The sequence below is a fragment of the Leptodactylus fuscus genome, chromosome 2 (genome assembly GCF_031893055.1).
Source record: "Leptodactylus fuscus isolate aLepFus1 chromosome 2, aLepFus1.hap2, whole genome shotgun sequence".
Lineage (NCBI taxonomy): Eukaryota > Metazoa > Chordata > Amphibia > Anura > Leptodactylidae > Leptodactylus > Leptodactylus fuscus.
The window spans coordinates 276,369,041-276,387,599 of NC_134266.1; the positions used below are offsets into that span (position 1 = coordinate 276,369,041).

At 41.8% G+C, this 18,559-nt stretch overlaps 1 protein-coding gene across 2 annotated transcripts in view; it reads left to right on the forward strand.

Annotated features, from left to right (window-relative positions):
* SLCO2B1 (solute carrier organic anion transporter family member 2B1) overlaps positions 1-18,559 on the forward strand; it is a 59,796-nt gene that overhangs the window by 14,399 nt on the left and 26,838 nt on the right. The window contains exons 7-10 of one of the 2 annotated variants that reach the window (XM_075263016.1): positions 10,508-10,613; positions 15,539-15,703; positions 15,789-15,987; positions 16,497-16,656. In XM_075263016.1, coding sequence (XP_075119117.1) covers positions 10,508-10,613; positions 15,539-15,703; positions 15,789-15,987; positions 16,497-16,656 — 630 coding nt within the window. The remainder of the gene's footprint in view (positions 1-10,507; positions 10,614-15,538; positions 15,704-15,788; positions 15,988-16,496; positions 16,657-18,559) is intronic. The other variant, XM_075263014.1, reaches the window with a different exon arrangement.

Here is an 18,559-nt window from a genome sequence, read left to right on the forward strand (position 1 = left end):
CTTGTGATTCTCCTTTTCTTGTGATTCTCCTTTTCTTGTGATTCTCCTTCTTCTTGTGATTCTCCTTCTTCTTGTGATTCTCCTTCTTCTTGTGATTCTCCTTCTTCTTGTGATTCTCCTTCTTCTTGTGATTCTCCTTTTCTTGTGATTCTCCCTCTTCTTGTGATTCTCCTTCTTCTTGTGATTCTCCTTTTCTTGTGATTCTCCTTTTCTTGTGATTCTCCTTCTTCTTGTGATTCTCCTTCTTCTTGTGATTCTCCTTCTTCTTGTGATTCTCCTTCTTCTTGTGATTCTCCCTCTTCTTGTGATTCTCCTTCTTCTTGTGATTCTCCTTTTCTTGTGATTCTCCTTTTCTTGTGATTCTCCTTCTTCTTGTGATTCTCCTTCTTCTTGTGATTCTCCTTCTTCTTGTGATTCTCCTTCTTCTTGTGATTCTCCTTTTCTTGTGATTCTCCCTCTTCTTGTGATTCTCCTTCTTCTTGTGATTCTCCTTCTTCTTGTGATTCTCCTTCTTGTGATTCTCCTTCTTCTTGTGATTCTCCTTCTTCTTGTGATTCTCCCTCTTCTTGTGATTTTCCTTCTTCTTGTGATTCTCCTTCTTCTTGTGATTCTCCTTCTTGTGATTCTCCTTCTTCTTGTGATTCTCCTTCTTCTTGTGATTCTCCTTCTTCTTGTGATTCTCCCTCTTCTTGTGATTCTCCTTCTTCTTGTGATTCTCCTTTTCTTGTGATTCTCCTTTTCTTGTGATTCTCCTTCTTCTTGTGATTCTCCTTCTTCTTGTGATTCTCCTTCTTCTTGTGATTCTCCCTTTTCTTGTGATTTTCCCTCTTCTTGTGATTCTCCTTCTTCTTGTGATTCTCCTTCTTCTTGTGATTCTCCTTCTTGTGATTCTCCTTCTTCTTGTGATTCTCCTTCTTCTTGTGATTCTCCCTCTTCTTGTGATTTTCCTTCTTCTTGTGATTCTCCTTCTTCTTGTGATTCTCCTTCTTGTGATTCTCCTTCTTCTTGTGATTCTCCTTCTTCTTGTGATTCTCCTTCTTCTTGTGATTCTCCCTCTTCTTGTGATTCTCCTTCTTCTTGTGATTCTCCTTTTCTTGTGATTCTCCTTTTCTTGTGATTCTCCTTCTTCTTGTGATTCTCCTTCTTCTTGTGATTCTCCTTCTTCTTGTGATTCTCCTTCTTCTTGTGATTCTCCCTCTTCTTGTGATTCTCCTTCTTCTTGTGATTCTCCCTCTTCTTGTGATTCTCCTTCTTCTTGTGATTCTCCTTTTCTTGTGATTCTCCTTTTCTTGTGATTCTCCTTCTTCTTGTGATTCTCCTTCTTCTTGTGATTCTCCTTCTTCTTGTGATTCTCCTTCTTCTTGTGATTCTCCCTCTTCTTGTGATTCTCCCTCTTCTTGTGATTTTCCTTCTTCTTGTGATTCTCCTTCTTCTTGTGATTCTCCTTCTTGTGATTCTCCTTCTTCTTGTGATTCTCCTTCTTCTTGTGATTCTCCTTCTTCTTGTGATTCTCCCTCTTCTTGTGATTCTCCTTCTTCTTGTGATTCTCCTTTTCTTGTGATTCTCCCTCTTCTTGTGATTCTCCTTCTTCTTGTGATTCTCCTTTTCTTGTGATTCTCCTTTTCTTGTGATTCTCCTTCTTCTTGTGATTCTCCTTCTTCTTGTGATTCTCCTTCTTCTTGTGATTCTCCTTTTCTTGTGATTCTCCTTTTCTTGTGATTCTCCTTTTCTTGTGATTCTCCTTCTTCTTGTGATTCTCCTTCTTCTTGTGATTCTCCTTCTTCTTGTGATTCTCCTTCTTCTTGTGATTCTCCTTCTTCTTGTGATTCTCCTTCTTCTTGTGATTCTCCTTCTTCTTGTGATTCTCCCTCTTCTTGTGATTCTCCTTCTTCTTGTGATTCTCCTTTTCTTGTGATTCTCCTTTTCTTGTGATTCTCCTTCTTCTTGTGATTCTCCTTCTTCTTGTGATTCTCCTTCTTCTTGTGATTCTCCTTCTTCTTGTGATTCTCCTTTTCTTGTGATTCTCCCTCTTCTTGTGATTCTCCTTCTTCTTGTGATTCTCCTTCTTCTTGTGATTCTCCTTCTTGTGATTCTCCTTCTTCTTGTGATTCTCCTTCTTCTTGTGATTCTCCCTCTTCTTGTGATTTTCCTTCTTCTTGTGATTCTCCTTCTTCTTGTGACTCTCCTTCTTGTGATTCTCCTTCTTCTTGTGATTCTCCTTCTTCTTGTGATTCTCCTTCTTCTTGTGATTCTCCCTCTTCTTGTGATTCTCCTTCTTCTTGTGATTCTCCTTTTCTTGTGATTCTCCTTTTCTTGTGATTCTCCTTCTTCTTGTGATTCTCCTTCTTCTTGTGATTCTCCTTCTTCTTGTGATTCTCCCTTTTCTTGTGATTTTCCCTCTTCTTGTGATTCTCCTTCTTCTTGTGATTCTCCTTCTTCTTGTGATTCTCCTTCTTGTGATTCTCCTTCTTCTTGTGATTCTCCTTCTTCTTGTGATTCTCCCTCTTCTTGTGATTTTCCTTTTTCTTGTGATTCTCCTTCTTCTTGTGATTCTCCTTCTTGTGATTCTCCTTCTTCTTGTGATTCTCCTTCTTCTTGTGATTCTCCTTCTTCTTGTGATTCTCCCTCTTCTTGTGATTCTCCTTCTTCTTGTGATTCTCCTTTTCTTGTGATTCTCCTTTTCTTGTGATTCTCCTTCTTCTTGTGATTCTCCTTCTTCTTGTGATTCTCCTTCTTCTTGTGATTCTCCTTCTTCTTGTGATTCTCCCTCTTCTTGTGATTCTCCCTCTTCTTGTGATTTTCCTTCTTCTTGTGATTCTCCTTCTTCTTGTGATTCTCCTTCTTGTGATTCTCCTTCTTCTTGTGATTCTCCTTCTTCTTGTGATTCTCCTTCTTCTTGTGATTCTCCCTCTTCTTGTGATTCTCCTTCTTCTTGTGATTCTCCTTTTCTTGTGATTCTCCTTTTCTTGTGATTCTCCTTCTTCTTGTGATTCTCCTTCTTCTTGTGATTCTCCTTCTTCTTGTGATTCTCCTTTTCTTGTGATTCTCCCTCTTCTTGTGATTCTCCTTCTTCTTGTGATTCTCCTTCTTCTTGTGATTCTCCTTCTTCTTGTGATTCTCCCTCTTCTTGTGATTCTCCCTCTTCTTGTGATTTTCCTTCTTCTTGTGATTCTCCTTCTTCTTGTGATTCTCCTTCTTGTGATTCTCCTTCTTCTTGTGATTCTCCTTCTTCTTGTGATTCTCCTTCTTCTTGTGATTCTCCCTCTTCTTGTGATTCTCCTTCTTCTTGTGATTCTCCTTTTCTTGTGATTCTCCCTCTTCTTGTGATTCTCCTTCTTCTTGTGATTCTCCTTTTCTTGTGATTCTCCTTTTCTTGTGATTCTCCTTCTTCTTGTGATTCTCCTTCTTCTTGTGATTCTCCTTCTTCTTGTGATTCTCCTTTTCTTGTGATTCTCCTTTTCTTGTGATTCTCCTTCTTCTTGTGATTCTCCTTCTTCTTGTGATTCTCCTTCTTCTTGTGATTCTCCTTCTTCTTGTGATTCTCCTTCTTCTTGTGATTCTCCTTCTTCTTGTGATTCTCCTTCTTCTTGTGATTCTCCCTCTTCTTGTGATTCTCCTTCTTCTTGTGATTCTCCTTTTCTTGTGATTCTCCTTTTCTTGTGATTCTCCTTCTTCTTGTGATTCTCCTTCTTCTTGTGATTCTCCTTCTTCTTGTGATTCTCCTTCTTCTTGTGATTCTCCTTCTTCTTGTGATTCTCCTTTTCTTGTGATTCTCCCTCTTCTTGTGATTCTCCTTCTTCTTGTGATTCTCCTTCTTCTTGTGATTCTCCTTCTTGTGATTCTCCTTCTTCTTGTGATTCTCCTTCTTCTTGTGATTCTCCCTCTTCTTGTGATTTTCCTTCTTCTTGTGATTCTCCTTCTTCTTGTGACTCTCCTTCTTGTGATTCTCCTTCTTCTTGTGATTCTCCTTCTTCTTGTGATTCTCCTTCTTCTTGTGATTCTCCCTCTTCTTGTGATTCTCCTTCTTCTTGTGATTCTCCTTTTCTTGTGATTCTCCTTTTCTTGTGATTCTCCTTCTTCTTGTGATTCTCCTTCTTCTTGTGATTCTCCTTCTTCTTGTGATTCTCCCTTTTCTTGTGATTTTCCCTCTTCTTGTGATTCTCCTTCTTCTTGTGATTCTCCTTCTTCTTGTGATTCTCCTTCTTGTGATTCTCCTTCTTCTTGTGATTCTCCTTCTTCTTGTGATTCTCCCTCTTCTTGTGATTTTCCTTTTTCTTGTGATTCTCCTTCTTCTTGTGATTCTCCTTCTTGTGATTCTCCTTCTTCTTGTGATTCTCCTTCTTCTTGTGATTCTCCTTCTTCTTGTGATTCTCCCTCTTCTTGTGATTCTCCTTCTTCTTGTGATTCTCCTTTTCTTGTGATTCTCCTTTTCTTGTGATTCTCCTTCTTCTTGTGATTCTCCTTCTTCTTGTGATTCTCCTTCTTCTTGTGATTCTCCTTCTTCTTGTGATTCTCCCTCTTCTTGTGATTCTCCCTCTTCTTGTGATTTTCCTTCTTCTTGTGATTCTCCTTCTTCTTGTGATTCTCCTTCTTGTGATTCTCCTTCTTCTTGTGATTCTCCTTCTTCTTGTGATTCTCCTTCTTCTTGTGATTCTCCCTCTTCTTGTGATTCTCCTTCTTCTTGTGATTCTCCTTTTCTTGTGATTCTCCCTCTTCTTGTGATTCTCCTTCTTCTTGTGATTCTCCTTCTTGTGATTCTCCTTCTTCTTGTGATTCTCCTTCTTCTTGTGATTCTCCTTTTCTTGTGATTCTCCTTCTTCTTGTGATTCTCCTTCTTCTTGTGATTCTCCTTCTTCTTGTGATTCTCCTTTTCTTGTGATTCTCCTTTTCTTGTGATTCTCCTTCTTCTTGTGATTCTCCTTCTTCTTGTGATTCTCCTTCTTCTTGTGATTCTCCTTCTTCTTGTGATTCTCCTTCTTCTTGTGATTCTCCTTCTTCTTGTGATTCTCCTTCTTCTTGTGATTCTCCCTCTTCTTGTGATTCTCCTTCTTCTTGTGATTCTCCTTTTCTTGTGATTCTCCTTTTCTTGTGATTCTCCTTCTTCTTGTGATTCTCCTTCTTCTTGTGATTCTCCTTCTTCTTGTGATTCTCCTTTTCTTGTGATTCTCCCTCTTCTTGTGATTCTCCTTCTTCTTGTGATTCTCCTTCTTCTTGTGATTCTCCTTCTTGTGATTCTCCTTCTTCTTGTGATTCTCCTTCTTCTTGTGATTCTCCCTCTTCTTGTGATTTTCCTTCTTCTTGTGATTCTCCTTCTTCTTGTGACTCTCCTTCTTGTGATTCTCCTTCTTCTTGTGATTCTCCTTCTTCTTGTGATTCTCCTTCTTCTTGTGATTCTCCCTCTTCTTGTGATTCTCCTTCTTCTTGTGATTCTCCTTTTCTTGTGATTCTCCTTTTCTTGTGATTCTCCTTCTTCTTGTGATTCTCCTTCTTCTTGTGATTCTCCTTCTTCTTGTGATTCTCCCTTTTCTTGTGATTTTCCCTCTTCTTGTGATTCTCCTTCTTCTTGTGATTCTCCTTCTTCTTGTGATTCTCCTTCTTGTGATTCTCCTTCTTCTTGTGATTCTCCTTCTTCTTGTGATTCTCCCTCTTCTTGTGATTTTCCTTTTTCTTGTGATTCTCCTTCTTCTTGTGATTCTCCTTCTTGTGATTCTCCTTCTTCTTGTGATTCTCCTTCTTCTTGTGATTCTCCTTCTTCTTGTGATTCTCCCTCTTCTTGTGATTCTCCTTCTTCTTGTGATTCTCCTTTTCTTGTGATTCTCCTTTTCTTGTGATTCTCCTTCTTCTTGTGATTCTCCTTCTTCTTGTGATTCTCCTTCTTCTTGTGATTCTCCTTCTTCTTGTGATTCTCCCTCTTCTTGTGATTCTCCCTCTTCTTGTGATTTTCCTTCTTCTTGTGATTCTCCTTCTTCTTGTGATTCTCCTTCTTGTGATTCTCCTTCTTCTTGTGATTCTCCTTCTTCTTGTGATTCTCCTTCTTCTTGTGATTCTCCCTCTTCTTGTGATTCTCCTTCTTCTTGTGATTCTCCTTTTCTTGTGATTCTCCCTCTTCTTGTGATTCTCCTTCTTCTTGTGATTCTCCTTTTCTTGTGATTCTCCTTTTCTTGTGATTCTCCTTCTTCTTGTGATTCTCCTTCTTCTTGTGATTCTCCTTCTTCTTGTGATTCTCCTTTTCTTGTGATTCTCCTTTTCTTGTGATTCTCCTTCTTCTTGTGATTCTCCTTCTTCTTGTGATTCTCCTTCTTCTTGTGATTCTCCTTCTTCTTGTGATTCTCCCTCTTCTTGTGATTTTCCTTCTTCTTGTGATTCTCCTTCTTCTTGTGATTCTCCTTCTTGTGATTCTCCTTCTTCTTGTGATTCTCCTTCTTCTTGTGATTCTCCTTCTTCTTGTGATTCTCCCTCTTCTTGTGATTCTCCTTCTTCTTGTGATTCTCATTTTCTTGTGATTCTCCTTTTCTTGTGATTCTCCTTCTTCTTGTGATTCTCCTTCTTCTTGTGATTCTCCTTTTCTTGTGATTCTCCCTTTTCTTGTGATTTTCCCTCTTCTTGTGATTCTCCTTCTTCTTGTGATTCTCCTTCTTGTGATTCTCCTTCTTCTTGTGATTCTCCTTCTTCTTGTGATTCTCCCTCTTCTTGTGATTTTCCTTCTTCTTGTGATTCTCCTTCTTCTTGTGATTCTCCTTCTTGTGATTCTCCTTCTTCTTGTGATTCTCCTTCTTCTTGTGATTCTCCTTCTTCTTGTGATTCTCCCTCTTCTTGTGATTCTCCTTCTTTTTGTGATTCTCCTTTTCTTGTGATTCTCCTTCTTCTTGTGATTCTCCTTCTTCTTGTGATTCTCCTTCTTCTTGTGATTCTCCTTCTTCTTGTGATTCTCCTTCTTCTTGTGATTCTCCTTTTCTTGTGATTCTCCCTCTTCTTGTGATTCTCCTTCTTCTTGTGATTCTCCTTTTCTTGTGATTCTCCTTTTCTTGTGATTCTCCTTCTTCTTGTGATTCTCCTTCTTCTTGTGATTCTCCTTCTTCTTGTGATTCTCCTTCTTCTTGTGATTCTCCTTTTCTTGTGATTCTCCCTATTCTTGTGATTCTCCTTCTTCTTGTGATTCTCCTTTTCTTGTGATTCTCCTTTTCTTGTGATTCTCCTTCTTCTTGTGATTCTCCTTCTTGTGATTCTCCTTCTTCTTGTGATTCTCCTTCTTCTTGTGATTCTCCCTCTTCTTGTGATTCTCCTTCTTCTTGTGATTCTCCTTTTCTTGTGATTCTCCTTTTCTTGTGATTCTCCTTCTTCTTGTGATTCTCCTTCTTCTTGTGATTCTCCTTCTTCTTGTGATTCTCCTTTTCTTGTGATTCTCCCTCTTCTTGTGATTCTCCTTCTTCTTGTGATTCTCCTTCTTCTTGTGATTCTCCTTCTTGTGATTCTCCTTCTTCTTGTGATTCTCCTTCTTCTTGTGATTCTCCCTCTTCTTGTGATTTTCCTTCTTCTTGTGATTCTCCTTCTTCTTGTGATTTTACTTCTTCTTGCGATTCTCCTTCTTCTTGTGATTCTCCTTCTTCTTGTGATTCTCCTTCTTGTGATTCTCCTTCTTCTTGTGATTCTCCTTCTTCTTGTGATTCTCCCTCTTCTTGTGATTTTCCTTCTTCTTGTGATTCTCCTTCTTCTTGTGATTTTACTTCTTCTTGCGATTCTCCTTCTTCTTGTGATTCTTCTTGCTCATGATCTGTAGCAGATAAAATCATTCAGATAGGGGTGAAGCATTGTGAGCGCCCCCTACATTGTGGTATTTGAATTGCCTGCCCTTTATTGGGATGTCACTCTGATACATTGTACATTCCCATTGATATGATAAGACGGACGGGATTGATACAATTGTTTCCATATGACACACCAGTTGCCTCCAGAACTGAACTCCCTCAGGACACGACCCCCTATAACACTTCATTTGCACATTTGCCTCTTGTACTTTCTGGTCAGAAACAGATGTAGCAGAGCTGAATTTGCTATTAGATGATGGAATGGCCAGAAACTGAAGACCTAAATTTGTTCTTCTTCCCCCAAACCGGCGCCTTCTATGTCCTGAATGTTTACGTCTAACTTCTTGCATAACATGGTCACATGACCAGGCCTTGGACAATGGAGTTCCTGAAATCTTTCTGCAGCGCTAGGAGTCCGAAGAATTTGTGGTTTGTTTGTTTTGCTGAGTGCAATGCAACATAATCCTGCAGAGCCAAGCAAGAAAGGAGACGGAGGGAGCTGCAACACAGACAGCTCTGCTACATCTCTGCTCTTTCTAGCAGTAAGCCAGGGGTGCAACCTGTGCAGGTGAATAGGGGCCCGGTAGGTCAGGGGGCCCTTTCACCTTAATAGCAGCTTTCTATTGTAAAATAGAGGGCCCATTACTGTTCTTGGAGGGGGCCCTCAGCTGCTTGTGCTCTCCCCTATACTAAACCCTTAGACACATGGTATACATTAGGCTGGCCTTAGGTTGGGTGCTACCAATCCCCTCCTAGTGATGCTAAATAATCCCATGATGCAGTGCATATATCCCTATACCAGACAGTCACTAGACCTGGGGCCGCAGCTACAAGCAACAGCCTTTACATAGGTTCAGGGGTGCAGTATGAGGGCCAGCAGTGCCCCCTTATAGGGGTTATCCAGGATTATAATATTGAGCTCCACTTCTTTGGCCACTATCCATTCATCTGTTTCATGGCAATTCAAGTGAATGGGTCTGAGCTGTAATACCAAGCACAGCCACTATACAAAGGGGGGCGCTGTTCTTGGTAAGTAGTGAAGAGGTCGCAGCAACTTATATAATCCTGGAAAATCCATTTAAGTGGTGGCAAGTGAGATGCAAACCTTGGTAAGGCAAAACCAGAACTGCCCCCTAGTGGTGGCATCACATTCAGGGCAGCAGTGGGATCCACTGCTGGGACTTGTGGTGAATTTACCATCACAGGTCCAAAAACATCTTTTCAGGCCGGCACATACTACATTACTTCTAATAGAGTGACACACTCGGCTCTGCTACATCTGGAGACAGCGACACCCAGTAAACACGCTTGGTGTGGATGGCAAATGTCGGAGAGGAAGTGGCAGCGAGGGCACACGTCTGCACGTCTGGCTTCTTTATTTTAGTATAGTATATATATATATATGTGTGTGTCCTGTAGATATTTCCTCTGTCTCTGCACACTGTCAAAGCTGTAGGATTGGGTTAATGCATTGGAGAGTTTTATAACCTCCTAAACAAATGAATGGAATAACAGAACTATAGTGAATACTGACACACCGAGAACAGGACAGACTTATACTGATAAAATGGCCAAATGATACAAAATACTCACCTAGATGAGAAGAGGCGATAACAACAGACCTATATCCTGTTCATCCTGAGCCCCCGGTTAATGAATAGAATGCCAGTGCCAGTAAAGACTGACACACAGGGAGTGTAAAGGGTTAAATATAGCACTTTGCTGATGACTCTACTGTAGGGTATATAGGGGATATCTTCTTACATTACAAGGCTGATGCTATAAACAAGAAGCCGTGACGGCGTGCCGCATTGACGGACTCTGGGCGCGTCTGATGCAGTAAGTTGTAGGCCTGTAACGTGTCCGATTTCTGCAGAGTTGAGTTGTAAACGTGACTCCTTAGTTTGTAGCCACAGATGCAAAATCAGTAGCTTTGGTGACTTTTTGTTTATGTATATGAAGGACTTAAAGAGAACCTTTTGCCATGTCCACCATTTCCAGCTATTTGTATTATTTGATAGCCGCCCCTTTACTGATTCCAGTACAGTTGGAATTTTTTCTCTAGCCCCCACCGTTCCTGAGCTATCAGTGCTAATAGTTTCAGTACCATATGTGTTACTTTTAGGTGGGCGGTCTCAGACTACCAGCTCCAGTCAAGGACCGCCCACCTTACAGTAGAGAACCAAATCAGTATATTGGGGACTGAAACTAACAACAGTGATTGCTCTGGAATGGTGGGGGTTAGAGAAAAAAATCCAACTGACCCAGAATCTGTAAAGCGGCGCCTATTGAAGTATGCAAAGATTTGGGGTTTCTGGAGGTGGTGGAATGTCCCCTTTAAAAGATATCTAAATAAGACTGAAATGAAAATCAGTTCTACAATCCACCTTATTATGTATATAGCTCCAACATATTCTGCAGCGCTGTACAGAGACTGTTATTAGTCACTGGGCACATTGGAGCTCGCAGCCTAATTCTGAGATTAACCCATCAGTATATATATGGGCCCGGGAGGAGATGTGGGTTACATCAGACATAAAGAGGTTAATCACAGCGATCATTCCCGCAGCAGATGATGAATAACTGTGACCTTCTCCAGCTCTTATTAACACCGCTCTGCGTTGCGGCTGACACCACACGCTTTTCCTCGCTCTCTTGAGATTCTGGAGTTGATTTTTTTTTTTCTCTATTTATTTTCCCAGCAGGTCACAAATGAGAGCGCCGAGGAGAGCGAACCGGCCCTGATGGAGGCCGTCAAATACAACCCTGACACCAGTGAACCCGTGTCCTTGGCAAAGTTCATCAAAGGTACAGGGCCTCATTATACCTCACAATGACCCAGGGGGGGGGGGGGGGGGCGCTATTAACCCCTGGAGGGCCGGGTCACTCAGGTGATATGAAGGAGGTTTATAACATCTGAGAAAACGAATAGAATGCAAGGACATTAGTAAAGAGAAAGTGGAAATATCCCCCAGAGTAACTGAGAGGCGCCGAACACTAGTACACCCTGTAACACCTTCTCCTTGTCCTTCTTCTTGTGTTTTCCTCCTTTTCTTTTTTCTTGCCATTTCTTTTCTCCTCCTTTCCTATCCGCATTTTGTTGCCTCTTCCCTCCTTGTGTTCTCTTACATCACCTTCCTCTGCCCTTTCCATGTCTCTTCCCCTTCTCCTTCCCTTTGCCTCTCCTTATCCCTTCTTCTGTCTTCCGCTTTTTCATGTTCATTATTTTCTGCCTCCTCTTCCCCATCTTTATTTTTTCTATTTTATTCTCTTCCTCTTTTCTTCCTTCCCAGTCTTTCTCTTTTTCTTTCCATTCCACATTTCCATTTCTTTCCTTGTTCTTTTTCTACTTCTTTATGTTGCTTTAACTTCTCATTTCCTCTTGTCTTCCATTCTCCCGCAGTTCCTTTCACGTTTCCTTCCCTTCCCTTATCTCTTCCTCCTTCTTATCCCTTTTTCCTTTTCCTTTCTTCTTCTGTTTCCTCTTCCCTTTCTTTACTCTCACTCTTTCTTCATTTCCTCTTATTGTTTCCTCTTTACTTACTAGAGTTATTCTCTCCCTGCCACATCTCCTCCTCCTTTTTCCTCCTGTTTCCTCCTCTTTCTTCCGCCTCTTTCCTTCCTGGTGGTTTTTCTTTTCCTCTTCCTGCCTCCTTCCTGTTTCTTTACACGTTCCATGCCTCCTTTTCTTTCCTTCTCTTTCCTCCTCCTCCTTTTTTTTTCCTCCTCATTCCTCCTCCTCCTCCTCCTTTTTCCTCCTGTTTCCTCCTCCTCCTCTTTCCTCCTCCTTTTTCCTCCTGTTTCCTCCTCTTTCCTCCTCCTTTTCCTCCTGTTTCCTCTTCCTCCTGTTTCCTCCTCCTCCTCTTTCCTCTTCCTTTTCCTCCTCCTCCCTTTCCTCCTGTTTACTCCTCCTCTTTCCTCCTCCTCCTCCTCCTCTTTCGTCCTCCTTTTTCCTCTTCTTTCCTCCTCCTCTTTCCTCCTCCTCCTCCTCCTCCTCTTTCCTCCTCCTTTTTCCTCTTCTTTCCTCCTCCTCTTTCCTCCTCCTCCTCCTCTTTCCTCCTCCTCCTCCTCTTTCCTCCTCTTTCCTCCTCCTTTTTCCTCCTCCTCTTTCTTCCTCCTCTTTCCTTCCTGGTGTTTTTTCTTTTCCTCTTCCTACCTCCTTCCTTTTTCTTTACACGTCCCATGTCTCCTTTGATTTTCTTCCTCTTCTCCTTCACTTCGTCTTGTCCCTTCTGTTTTTCCTTCTCTTCTCTTTCCTTTCTTTATCCCTTCCTCCTCCTTATTCCTTCTCATTTCCTTTTCCTCCCTCCTCCACTTCCCCTCTCCGTCACTTCCTCTCACCGTTTCCTCCTTATTTCCCAATCTTATTGTCTTCTCCCCTCCTTACAACTTTCCCCTTCTCTCCGTTGTCTCTGTATTCCCATCTTCTTCCCTTCCTCTTACTCTTGTGACTCCAGTAATATCAGTCAGTGCATAAATCACCTGAGGAAAAGGGTAACTAGATCTGGAGTCTAGGAAAGTTGGGTGAAAACCAAAGTGGTTGTTGGTACGACTCAAATAGGGATAGTCACTCAGCTTTTCTACACTCCTGAATGGAAAAGGAAAGTGCAAAATGATGAAGCAGTTTGTCCCATCAATGATCAGATCATGGAGGTTTTTGTGTTTTGGGGGTGAGTAACCCCCCCACCCCCCGCCTCCCCCAGCTATAAACCTGAGTAATCATTTCCCGCAGCTGCTCCGGCCATGATGGGATTTGGTTAGATTAGATTTACAATGTGAATTATTGATGGTCGGGGAAGTGGGTGAGACCTCAGCTCCGGAGTTATGGGGTCACTCGGTCGCTTCCTCCTTCCTGATACATTTACTCACATTTAGATACAGAATCCACCTATCCCCCCCCCTCCACCGCTATATACTGCAGGTTGTCCCCTGCAAGGTTATTGTATTAACTCTCTCTCTGCTGATCTACAAAGCAATTTTATAGGCTGTGGATGAAAAATAAATCAGGAAAAATTAAGAAAATAATTTAAATTTTTTTAAAAAAATTTACATTTCCCTTTTCTTCACCATTTCACCCCAAATTGCTACAACAATGTTTGTCAGTGCCCCCGGAGCGTGGCAGCCGATCTCACTGGGAATGTTAGTCATAGTTATTATCAGCCCCGTCACAGACCATATTGTGTAATACAATGTAATATAACAGAGACCGGGGCCAGGGGGACGGGGCTGGGGGGAGGGGGGTAAATCTACCAGTGTGACAGGCTTATCTGCCCTTTGTTGCCCCCCAGATCTAGAAACTAATCTACACCTTGTATCAGGTCACTAAATGAATCCAGAGCAGACTCCAAACAAGACCCTAAAGTAAAGTGAGACCCCAAACTAAAATGAGACCCCCAAACAAGACCCTAAAGTGAGACCCCAGACCAAACCCCAAACAAGACCCTAAAATAAAGTGAGACCCCAGACCAGACCACAAACTAAAATGAGACCCCAAACAAGACCCTAAAATAAATTGTGACATAGATTAATCCCCAAATGAAACTAAAACCCCCAGATCAGAAAAGTAAATTGAGACCCTGTCCAGACCCTAAAATACATTTAGAATGCAGACAGACCCTAAAATAAACGGAGACCCCAAATTGATCCCAAATTAAATGGACACCCCCTGTCCAATCCTACAATAAATGAAGACCCCAGACCAGAGCTCCACTACTGCTATATTTTGTATCTTTTTGTATGTCTTTGTATCTATCTCGTCTGCGTGTTGTTGACGTCGATGTTTTGCCTGCTCCAGCGTTTCGGCAGCTCTTAAGCTTTCCTGCTGCTGAACTTGTTCATCACGCCATGCCTGTGATTGTTTGGCATCTCAGCAGCTCACTGGGACGTCATATAATGAGCGTGTTGTTGGCGCCATTGATCCCCGTCAGTTCCGCTTGAGGAGAACTCTGTGACTTCTGGCTACCTTAATAGCTTTTGTTTTAGAATTTTGCAACAAATTAGATTTTCTTTTTCCCAGTGTGTTTAATATTAGCAAACTGACAATTTGCATTAAAGCTGTTTTCCCATCCAGTGTGTCAGCACTGCCTGGAGCAGATCAGATAATATGCAAACGTGTGTACACAAACCATTGAGAATCAGCGTGTGTTTACACAGAGAGATAACAGACCTGGCTTTCTCAGAAGCGGAGATAAGAGCAGTGTAATATAGTATGTGAACATAAATTCATAACAGTCATGAAGCCATGTCATTTACTGAGATAAAAAGTAGCTGATGTGTTATCGAGGTTACAATCTATCTATGTGCTTAATTTCATCCAATTTCAGCCGTTTTTACGTGATTGAATAACAAACATCCAAACTTTCCCATTTGTAATATTAGTAGGATTATTTTAGATTTATTGTTGTAGAATTCTCTTTTTTTTTCTATTTATTTGATTATTTTGATACTTTTTTTTTTGCTACTTTTCTATTTTCATTGTTCTTCGATGAATTTCATTCTTTAGTCTCCATATATTTTGCGATGGGCTCGGTTTTTATGACGGTTTCAGCGGTGACATTCTCGTCTTGGTGATGTCGGGTGTCCTTGTAGTTTTTCGTCTTCCCGTTTCACACGTCAGGCGTTTTTGATCTTGACACTTGAGAGGCGGCTGCTGTGAGTCTTGCGAGTCCCCGAGGAGGCGGCACACTTTAAAGGTTCATCCTAAGTCAGGTGCCTGAATGGAACCTTCTTCTAAATACAGAAATGTCGTCCTCCTCCTCCTCAATCCTCCAGAGACCGAGGTGTTAAGAAGTCTGGAGCGCAAGCCCCAGGAATCTTTACACATTTCCAGGATCTGCATCTGGATGGCATATGGCGGAGACGAAACCTGAAAATATAAAGTGAAGTAGATGAATATGCTTTGGTGCAGCTCTCGGCGCCCAACACGTGGCCGATATAATGAGGGGTAGCGGGGATTTACAATCCAGTTCGTGTTACTCAGCTTTATACAAGCCCTGAGAGTCATATAAATCTGTATTACCATGCAAAGTGATTGTCTGGCTTTTACTAGTCTATAAATGTGTCAGTTTCCACTGCATTCCTTGCATTCTATTTATTACATAAGAATCCATTTGCATTTATAGGGTCACACTCAACTACTCATATACAGACCATTCAATTTTATGTATGAAATAATTTCCATATGGGGTTAATAGTCTGACATATTCAATTTACACCTACATCCATTGGGAAGTCATAAAAATAATTTCATTGGTGAATCAGAGTCTGACTAAAGAGGTTGTAAAGAATTAGAAAAACATGGCTGCTTTTTTTATTTGTAGAAACAGCGCCACACCTGTTTATTGGTCAAGTTGGGTATTGCAGTTAATAAAGTGACTGAGCTGCAATACCTCGCATGACCTGTGGATAAATGTGGCAGTGTTTGTTAAAGAAATCAGCCATTAAAAAAAAAAAAACTGTACATATCGGCTTTAGTCATCTGTGTTCTGTGTCGTGTCAAAGGTTCTGGAAGTTCCAGGTATGAAACGATTTTAGGAGTTTTATACTCAGCACCCTGCTCATAATCGGTGCTGCATGGATACCATCATTGTTATATAATAACAGGAATCTGTGGCATAGCAAATAGCTCCCCCAGTGGTCACCTCCAGTACTACACTATGGCAGAATGTATCACTACGTTGTTCATGTCGCCTTTAGAGTCATCAGTATCATTAATTTGTTTTCTTTTCTTTCAGTGTTTCCAAAAGTTTTACTCAGGACGATGAAAAATCCGATTTACATTTTGGTGGTTTTCGCCCAAGCCAATCTGGCCGTCATGGCGTGTGGGCTGGCGACATTCATGGCCAAGTTTTTGGAGAGACAGTTCTCGATCACGGCGTCCTTGGCGAATTTAATGATCGGTAGGCGACCCCATGATTGGCTCACATCTTACCATTGTATTGTGCATGTTCTGACAATGGACCCATGTGATATTTTCCCCCGCAGGAACGGTGAACATCCCCGGGGCAATGGCCGGCATTATAATCGGAGGATTTATCATAAAGAGGTTCCAGCTCTCCCCCAGGCAGTGCAGCGCTATGTGCGTCATTGGGTTACTCTGCTGCGTCCTTCTCGCTCTTCCTCTGCTCTTCTTGGGTTGCCAAACTCAACAATTTGCAAGTCCACAAGCGGACCCCCAACTAAGGTAACATATAGGTGTCTTAGAAGTGAACTTACATTAGATATTGGATGACTCCACTGATAATATAAGATGATTTGTAGGGGTCATGTGATCCTCATAGAGCCAAAATCTCCAGCATAGTCTGCAATATATAGTAATATACAGTCTGCCTGCAGCCACCACTAGAGGGAGCTCCAGGGCTTAGTGCCTACTGTGCTGTATATAAGCCACATGATATATGCTCCCCCTAGTGGTACAGACTATGTAGGGGATTTGGGGTTTAGTATTAGAAAAAACTCAACTGCTTTGTTATAGAGGTGTGATGGCCAACAGGGGGCTGAGTGATTTCAAGCCACAACCAGCAACTGTTAATGCAGCTCTGGATGTGACTAGAGTAGAAAACGTTATCTATTGTGGGATCAGCGTAAAATAAGCAATGGTATGCAGATCTATCAACATCTTTCACCCCAATGTCATAAGAATCTGCATTTGTAGCGCCCCCTATCACTCAAGGTTTATGTTTTCTTTTTCAGTGCTGGACTTTGGCACAATGTAACTGAATGCAGCAGTGAATGTGGCTGCTCCAAATCCGCCTTCAACCCAATCTGTGGTGCAGACGGCATTGAGTACATCTCACCATGCTACGCCGGGTGTCAGGAGGTCAACTTTGATTACAACGTGAATAAAGTGCTGGTAAGTGCGGACCATTGGAGGAAACTTTCATCTCCCTCCTCATCTCTCACAGCAAATAGTGTCATAGACTTACTGAGATATAAGTACTGCAGCTTCATCTCCCTCCTCATTTCTCACAGCAGACAGTGTCACAGACATACTGAGATATAGGTACTGCAGATTCATATCCCTCCTCATCTCTCACAGTATACAGTGTTACAGACATACTGAGATATAGGTACTGCAGATTCATATCCCTCCTCATCTCTCACAGTATACAGTGTTACAGACATACTAAGATATAAGTACTGCAGCTTCATCTCCCTCCTCATCTGTTACAGCATACAGTGTCACAGAAATACTGAGATATAGGTGCTGCAGCTTCATCTCCCTCCTCATCTGTTACAGCATACAGTGTCACAGACATACTGAGATATAAGTACTACAGCTTCATCTCTCACAACATACAGTGTCACAGACATACTGAGATATAGGTACTGCAGCTTCATCTCCCTCCTCATCTCTCACAGCATACCGTTTCACAGACATACTGAGAAATAGGTACTGAAAGTTCATCTCTCTCCTTCTCTCTCACAACATATGATGTTACTAAGTTACAGATGCTGCAGCTCCATCTCCCTCCTCATGTTTCACAGCATATAGTGTTACAGACATACTGAGATACAGGTACAGCAGCTGCATTCCCCATCTGCTCTCTCACAGCACTCAGTGTCACATACATGCTATGGGAGATATACTGAAGCTACATCTCCCTCCTCCCCTTAACAGAACATAGTTTACTGGCGTCGAGTGAGATATATTTCACCTCACACAGCATGCAGTCTACAGTCATACTGAGATAGAGATATTGCAGTTGCATCTCCTTGCTCCCCTTTCACGACATATAGTCAACAAATATACTAAGATATTACAGCAATGCCGGCTTCCTCCTCCCATCTTTTAAACATGCAGTCTGCACACATACTGAGAGATACTGAAGCTGCAACTCCCTCCTCGCCTCTTACAGCATGCAGTCTCTCTGTCAAAGATCATGCAGCTCCATCTCTACCTCCTCTCTCGCAGCAAGCAAACTAAAGGAACATTCATGCAGTTGCATCTCCCTCCTCCTATCTCACAGCATTTAGTCTTACAGAAGTGGAGTCATACAGAACTGGTGTCTTCTTCCAAACCTCTTAAACAATACAGTCCATCAGACATGCTGAAGGTGAAATAGGGCAGCTCCCCTCTCACAGCTTGAGTTAACTTAGGATTAGATATTGCAGCTGCAGCTCCCTCACCACCTCTCACAGCATGCAATGTCACAAGCACACTGAGGGTTAGATATTGCAGCTGCAGCTCTCTCTTCTTCTCTCACAGCATGCAGTGTCAAAGAAACACTGAGGGTTAGATGTTTCAGCTGCAGCTCCCTCCTCCCCTCTCATAGCATGCTTGAGTTGAGCTATGAAAATGACATTATAATGCCAGGTTAGCTTTGACTTGCGAATAGACTAACATTCAGATATCTTAGTAACTGAGAAACAGCAGAACCCATCGGCAGTGCAGGAAAGGAGAACGTCTCAAAATTTACAGATTTCTTTACTTCAAAACAAGAACGTAAATCTCTGGTGAAAATGAATCATCCTGATCCGTGACTCACAATGTTTGTGATGACTGATGGGCGCCCAGTGATCCACGAAATAAAGAATGTAAGATGTGAGAACCAGGGTCATATATCAGAGTGTAGTGCAAGGACCGGGACTTATGTCAGGGGGTAATCGGGTGGGCACCAGGTCTTAAAGGGACACACATTATATATGCAGGCTGAACGTAGTACAGGGGAATACAATCTATTACTATCTGTTATCAGCCATGTCAGGAGAGGCCGACTGTAGGACAGGGGAATACAATCTATTACTATCTGTTA